The sequence below is a fragment of the Monopterus albus genome, unplaced genomic scaffold (assembly GCF_001952655.1).
Source record: "Monopterus albus unplaced genomic scaffold, M_albus_1.0 scaffold170.1, whole genome shotgun sequence".
NCBI lineage: Eukaryota > Metazoa > Chordata > Actinopteri > Synbranchiformes > Synbranchidae > Monopterus > Monopterus albus.
The window spans coordinates 1372193-1379985 of record NW_018128050.1 but is presented as its reverse complement, the minus strand read 5'-3'; the positions used below and the strand labels follow the sequence as shown (position 1 = coordinate 1379985).

At 41.2% G+C, this 7793-nt stretch overlaps 1 protein-coding gene across 2 annotated transcripts in view; it reads right to left on the bottom strand.

The window, feature by feature from the left end:
- The window catches only part of serinc3 (serine incorporator 3), a 90020-nt gene extending 84709 nt beyond the window's left edge, over window positions 1-5311 (bottom strand). Inside the window, exons 1-2 of one of the 2 annotated variants that reach the window (XM_020615768.1) lie at window positions 5051-5311; window positions 2056-2217 (exon numbers count right to left, since the gene is read on the bottom strand). In XM_020615768.1, coding sequence (XP_020471424.1) covers window positions 2056-2217; window positions 5051-5089 — 201 coding nt within the window. In that variant the 5' untranslated portion in view covers window positions 5090-5311. The remainder of the gene's footprint in view (window positions 1-2055; window positions 2218-5050) is intronic. The other variant, XM_020615769.1, reaches the window with a different exon arrangement.
- Window positions 5312-7793: the final 2482 nt, after the last annotated feature.

Here is a 7793-nt window from a genome sequence, read left to right as displayed (position 1 = left end):
CTGGGTCCACTGGGGCTCGAACTCTGAACCTTCTTGCTGTGAGGCGACAACACTAAACTGGTGAAACGTCACATTGTCCAATGTAACATTGGATATGATTTCATTCTGATTATGGGGTGATACACTATTGTCCCTCTGCATGCTCTCACACAGTAAATGAAACTTCCCCCGGAGGAGCTGGAGGAAGTGTCTGGAGAGAGGGAGGTCTGGGCATCTTTGCTTAGACTGCTGCCCCCGCGACCCGGCCCCGGATAAGCAGAAGAAAATGGATGGATGGATGGATGGATGGGTTTTCTCAGCGGATGTGTCGCTAAGTGGGGAAAATCAATTTGAAATTGAACAGGCAGATGGGGCACAATGGGCATTTGTTTCAAGCTATGACTCGGGAAGCATTGAGGGACAGCTATCTTAGACTGAGCTACATCTAGGAGAGCCTGCAACAGCTACATTGGCCTCCTATAGCTGGGGGGTTTTCCAAGGTGCAGAGCTACGCTTCAAAATTTGTGAGCCTCACCTCCAGGGCTCCTAGCATCTGACATTTATTACAAATACCATTATCACTAAACGAGACAGAAGAATAACTGAACATGCAACACTCACAGCAAGAGAAAGAAGGAGAGGAAGAGGGGGAAGCCACTGCTCTCAACTAAGCTACTAGCTTAGCTAGCTTCTAAACTAGCAAGTTAAATTTGGTAGTTAGCGAGAACTTCTGCAAAACAAGTGCTTTAACGTACTTAAGTAGTGCAGGCATATGTCGTGACTCAAAAAGTTAGTTGATATTCAGATAAACCCAGAAATCAGTGAGCTTAATCCATAAACTATCTGGTAGTAAGTGCAACATGGTACAGGCACAGTAAAGGGGAAGTGAATATGCTTAGCCCTGGAACAGGAAGATGTGCAAGTCGCAGGGAAAGGATTTCTCAGCTCAGCTCAGTCATCAAGCTCCTCTCCTGTGGAACCAGCTCTCGGTCTGATCTCCGGAGGCAGACACCCTGTTATGATTTGGCGATATACAAATAAAACTGATCTAGTTTCCTTTCTTTAAGGTTGATTCACTGATAAAACCATGTGATTTTAAATTTGATGAAATACAGTAATAGATAATACCATCCCTGGTAGGCTAGTGGTTAAGGAGCATAGACTGCTGGGGGTCCTCCAATGCTCTGAGCTCCTCTCCTCTCTCTCCATGTATCTATATGCCTGCATTTTATGTCATTAACTGTGTCTCCTCTCTCCTGTAGTGTGTCCTCTCTCTCTCTCTCTCCCTGTACCTTTCTGCAGGTTGCCCTGGCTCTGGAGCTCTGTTTCTGATGAGCAGCCACCGCTCACATCAACCTGACTAGAGTGTGTTTCTTGTTGTGTTAGTTGCTTTTCTTTTCTTTTCTCTCTCCTCTATCCACTCACCCCAACCAGTCGAGGCAGAAGGCCACCTACCAAAAGCCAGGGTCTGTCGGGGGTTTCTTCCTTTAAAGGGTGGTTTTTCTACCCAATGTCACCAAGTGCTTGCTCAAGAAGGATTTGTTGGGTTATTCTATATGTAAAGTGCCTTGAGATGATTTTTGTTATGATTTGGCGATATACAAATAAAACTGATTTAGTTTCCTTTCTTTAAGGTTGATTCACTGATAAAACCATGTGATTTTAAATTTGATGAAATACAGTAATAGATAATACCATCCCTGGTAGGCTAGTGGTTAAGGTGCAGCACTCCCGCCGCTGCAACCCGGGGTCGAATCAGGGTTGTGTCAGGAAGGGCAATGGAGTAGACTGAAAATAAGCAACACACTTCGGGTGTCATTGTGTCCGGCGTAAAACATGTGCCAAATGTCAACATGCGAGTCATCAGTGTGACGATTCGCTGTGGCGACCACTAAAACTGGAAAAGCCGAAAGTGACTTAATTTCTATACAGTTTAGCATCACTGATAATAGCTACAATAAAATCAGTGTAATTTAACATTACCATTCTGTGTTTGACACAGACGTAGAGCATAACTGCAAAAACAAGTGTCTGTCTTATGTATACATTTACTCTATATCCATAGTTGCCTGATACCCTTTTGAGCTGCTTGTCCACACCCGGCGACAGCATGATGCAGGCGACAATGGTCCCCAGCAGCAGGATGGAGGTGTAAATGATCCTGGTCACAGTGGAGTTCCTGCTGCTTGGACAACAGCTGCACATAAGACATGTTCCACCACTGCATAGGCACGACACCTAAGGACAAACGAAATCACACATTTCAGCAACTAAACAGAAGAACGCCTAGTGAAATGTGAAGGAAGAACCCAAACATTCCATTTAAAAGTGCAAAGATAGAAGGTGTACGTAGATTGTTTATATTGTAAATATAATAATAAACGTGAATCCACTGTGTACTCGTATGCAACTTTATTAGCAGCTTCCTTGTAACATTGTGCCAACAACATAACATGAGTATAACATCAAAGTCTCTAGTAACATCCTCTCTGCCCCATAAATAAATTATAATAAAAAATTCACGTGGAAAAATAAAATAAATGACAAGAACCAGCAATTCCACATTTCTTTCTCTATTATCTAAATATACCTACGCAACATTTTTATTTTTTTTAATATTAAACACTCCATGAATGTTATTTTTCAACAGCTCAAATAAAGTTGACAGTTTGAACCGTCAGTTAAGGCTCCTGCATGTTTGTGTGCCCGCTGAGACTCACAAGCTCTCCTCCTCCCCTCTCCCTCAACCCCATCTGTTGGCGACCACAGCCCTAACACTCGCTGACTCGGGTCGCAAAGGTAACATTTAAACATGCCTTCAAAATAAGATACAGATACACCACAAAAACGAATATAAAGTGCATGAAATTTTTAACTCACCATAACGCTAAATCAATGGGAGCCCTGAGCTTGTTTCTCTGCAACGAGACGGTCCCATCTGGGGGTAATAGGAGACAATGACACCTTTGTGGTTGGGAAGTAGCGCTCGAACTCTTTTATAAGCAAAGACAGGTGATCGTGCACCAGCTGGGAGAATGAAGGCTCAGGCTCAGTCTCATCCAAAATCCCCGCTAATGTTTGAAACATGTCCAAAATGCCTCTGTTGACGCGCCGTCCCCACAAATCCAGTTTGGCTTTAAATGCAGCTACTTTATCTGCCAACTTGAAGACAGTTGTCATTTTCCCCTGAAGTGACAGATTGAGTTCATTGAGCAGGCTGAATATGTCGCACAAGTAATCCAGTTTTGGCGCTCAAGTGACCGAGATGTAACCGAGAGAATGCGGTCATTTTTCAAAATAAAAGATCGTTCAGACTCAGATAATAAATAAAACGGAAATACTTAATGCTTTCTTGTGCGGCCCGGGGGTTGGGGACCACTGGCTCAGAGCATCTGACAATGTGGCAGTTGATGAGCAAAGAGAAAAAGCTGTTTTTAGAAAAAATGCCTGCCCCCTCGAATTGAGGGGAATGCATTATATCAATGAGTGTCCTCACAAAGACAGAAGTATAAGTATGTCCGTGTTTATGGCACAGCAAGTTTATTTGTATAGCACCTTTCAACAATACCAGGACACTTTGCGTGAGACATGCATAGGCATTAAGACAAGATATTGAAAAACAGCAGACAGTAGACAGAGTGGGATCTAAAAAAAAACCCTCAACTGAGTTCTACGTCTTTGCAATGGTGCTAGTAAATACAATGTCACGCCAATCTGTAGTGACTAAAATTGACACAGGTGGAAAATGTTTCCTTTGAATTGCAACAGCTACTGAGTCTGACCCTGGAGCAGTTCTTAAACTATAAAAAAAAAACAGAACAGAAATTTATAACTGAGGGCTGTATCTGAGTCTAAGGGCGAGGCCCTTTAAAGAGGACTGTTAATGACCTACATTCAGTACGTTTCATTTCACTGAAAACAGGCACAGCTCGCCGACCGACTGGTGCAGCCTAGGTATTTATTTATAATAAATCACAAACTATACAGCTTTAGATTTGTCTCTCTTGCACACTCATGACTGAGAGGAGTCAAGAAATAAGGAGGACAAGAGGATTGTCAACAAGTCTATACCCCTGAGTGTTGCGGTAGTACTGACTGTTGAAGACAGGAGAAACATAATGCTGATATGATTAGTGGACTAATTTATTTTTCAAACATTACACTGTGCATATAATTGTCTTGACAGTATTTTTTGAATATGGCCCTTGTTGTTGGCCTGGTAAAAACAAGGCAACTAAGCAGAGTTAATCAAATTAATCACATGTAAGCAGATTACCAAGTGTATTGTGATTAACCCATGCTTTGCTGCAGGCTGCGAGTTTGGCCAACTGCACATCATGTTATAAATGTACTTAGTTATGACATTTTGAACACTTGCGGGTTAGCTACAGGTTAAACGGTGTAAGTGCAATATAAACATTTCGAACATGTATGACATCTCTGTAAGATGTCGGTAGAAAGTTTAATATGTTACCTACATGCTCTTTATGTAAACCATTACCAAGGGATCGGGTGATTGTTTAGTCAAAGTTAATGGTGATTCGGTCAAGGAAAGAAAGAAAACCACTGATTAAGTTAAAATATTAATTGTAAAGGGCTACTAATTAGCGTTAAGTGGCGAAGTAACGAGTATTCCATTAATTAAATTAACTCATTCAGCAAGTTCAATTGAACTTAAGTTATATCTCGGTCCGAACTCCAGAAAAGAGAAAGCACTGAAACGCCAGCTATTTCAATGAAATCCTGCTTTCCAAAGTTCTCCGTACAAATACAAGTTGTGAATAGCACCCGATTTAAACGACTCACTAAGTGGAATTTAACAAAAATATGCGCTGCTTTGTGTAGGCCTGCGTTTCGCTGTGTTCTGTTTTAACCAAAACGGGAGAAAGAGGGCTAGGAATTAAAATAACAGATAGGTGGAGTTTGGCGTTGTGGAACGTAGTGTTATTATGCTGGGAAGCGATATTACCTGGTGCTTATTACTCTTGGCGGCGTCACACGTTCTACCAGTTGTTTTAAACTGGTAAAGATGATAAATAACGCATTTGATATTCATAACATTGTAACCTACCCAGCTCGCGAAGGAAGATGTCCCCGAAACAGCTCCCATGACTGTCCGGTTTCAGTACAGGTACGGACAGTCCGTAAATCGGCGGTCTTCCACCCGCTACTTCTCCTCTGATCCTCTAGGGTGGATTTCAAACACAAACCTGGTAAATGAAAAGTTTCCACCAAAAAATGTAAAACAGCTGGACAAGACAGAGCATGGATAGTCAAAAACAAGCAGTGCACAACAGTGTGGTTGGCTTGCCAGGGTAAGTTATGTTTTTTTCGCTCAGTGAGTCGGTGAGGAGTCAAGCTGTATTGCGTCATTACGACGAATTGGCCCGTTGTGAACTGTACCCACATCCGACCAGGGCGCCAGGTGGACTGGCCCATTTTAGCTTATTATCAGTTTATAAATGTTGTAATTGCTTTAAATATGAAACATCAAAAGATTTAAAGTCAGTAGTTTACATTCACTCATTAGCTATATCATATTGCCAGACAGACCTGCTCAGGGGCTTATCGAGCTTTTTAAAAGTGTGGGGGATGAGGTTTGTCTGGGGTGGGGGTATCTGAGCAAAACTGAAGTTAAACGCAGCTTTACACACCTCTCTTATTTAGGACATACAGAGTTTACCTACCTCTAAATAGAGTTTATGCACCAAATTCAATCAGGATATTCAGTATTCTGTTTGCTATCATTATCAGTGCAACACAGTTATAGCTTAGTGCTTCTGAATTATTACACTGCATTATCTACATTTCTAATATGCCCAACCCTGATCAACACTGTAAAAGCCATTTATGCCACTCACTCATACTGTTACAATTTACCCACCTCTTTTTTTCAGCACACCCCTTATTCTTAAGTTGAAGAAATAAATTCTCTGTATTAAGTTATTCTTAACAAAAAGAAGGTCAGCTACAAACTGAAACTCTAGTGTAGTATGATTTTAAATATTTTTATTTAAACAAACTGATGAAGTTTAATGCTTAAAGCATTGTTTACACTTGGTTACAATTGCACTAAAAATGTTGGATATTGCCTACATGGCATGAAAACCAACTGGCCTCAACATTTAACATTGGATATATTGTTAGAAATTAACCCAGTTCTTTTGTTGGAAGCACGAGAAGTGAAGACAGGAGAGGACTGTTTAAAATCAACAGAAAGTTTACTGAAAGTCTGAGCACAGGTAGGCCTTACAGCGCTGGATTCAGAGGGACAGAGCTCCCGCAGGAGTTCCATCCTCTGAACCCTGAATTAAGTTCTTACAATACATTTTATCTTCTTGGGCTGCTCCACCCTGGACAGGGGTGCTACCTTCAGGAGGTGCACTCATCAATGGGTGGCCTGAGTTGCACGCCCCCTGTGTGTGTGATGCTAATAAGTATGTTAAACTGGCCAGGTGGTCATCTCAGGTTGTAGCCCCCTGGCCTCTGCAGGACATCTCAAGACAAAGCAAAGCTTGGGATATGCTAAGTGGGTCAAGGTGTGAGTGTAAAACAGGTCTTTGCTAAAATGTAAATAGACTGTCTGGTCACAAGGAGATGCAGACATCCTGTCTCTACACAGAAGTTACAGCATTCAAAGTAAGCAGATTCTACTTGATTCTCATGAATACAATTGTAAGATATATATAAGCAAGGAAAATAAATGTATTAAAAAATGACCAAAGCTCAGTAGGTCTGGACAATCATCAATACAGCTGTAATATATTTAAACAAGGAAAATAAAGTTGTGAAAAGTAACTAAAGGGAACTAAAAGGTATGAGAAGTGACTAAAGCTGATAAAGTAACTAGAGTCTATAAGGCTCAAATCTTACAATATGAAGATTTGAACCTTCACTCAGTTCAATTAAAAGAACCAAAAGTGCTCTTTCTGTATTCCTTACAAGACTGATTAGTGAAGTATAACGGTTCTTGGTACCATGTTAACTCTGAGAGATGAGGAAGTCCAAGTGGCTTCAAAACAATGCTGATTTATTCCATGAACACAGGCAAAAATTAACATTATATGCTCAGGTATCTTCCACCTCCAACATGCACGCAGGCAGCTGAAGGATGAAAAGACCCGGAACACAACAGGCCTGTACATTATATTGCTTTGGGCTAACCCCATTCTACACAGGAATGTCAAACTGTGACGTCTCCTGGTGCCAGCTTTGCAGCTGTTGTACCCGGTACTTTTTACCATACTGACTCTGAGAGACGAGACAGTCCAAGTAACTACAAAACAGTGCTGATTTATTCTATGAACACAGGCAAAAATTAACATTACATGCTCAGGTATCTTGCACCTCCATACTGCTCGCAGGCAGATGAAAGATGAAAGACCCTGAACCAAACCAGGCCTATACATTTATCTCTTCGTTTGGGCTAGCCCCATTCTACACAGAAACGTCAACCGCGATGTCTCTGGTGCCAGCTTTGCAGCTGGCCATAGCAGTAGTCAAAACATGAAGCAAATCAATGTGCGTGTGTGTGTCTGTTGATTAAGTGGTGTGTAGCTAAAAACATTATCACATGACCTCTAGTAACATGTCGTGACTTAAACATAAGAACATATTATGGCTAAGGCTACAGTTATACACGTCATAATAATAATAATATTAAACACCCTGTCTGCTGACAGTCATCAACTTTTCTCTGTAGTTATCCTTGACCAGATGTACCCTGTAGAAACTCATAAGCATGCCTAAGCATTTAACAGTCTAACTAGACATCCTATCTCCACTAAACATTTCTAATACATAAAGTATCTATC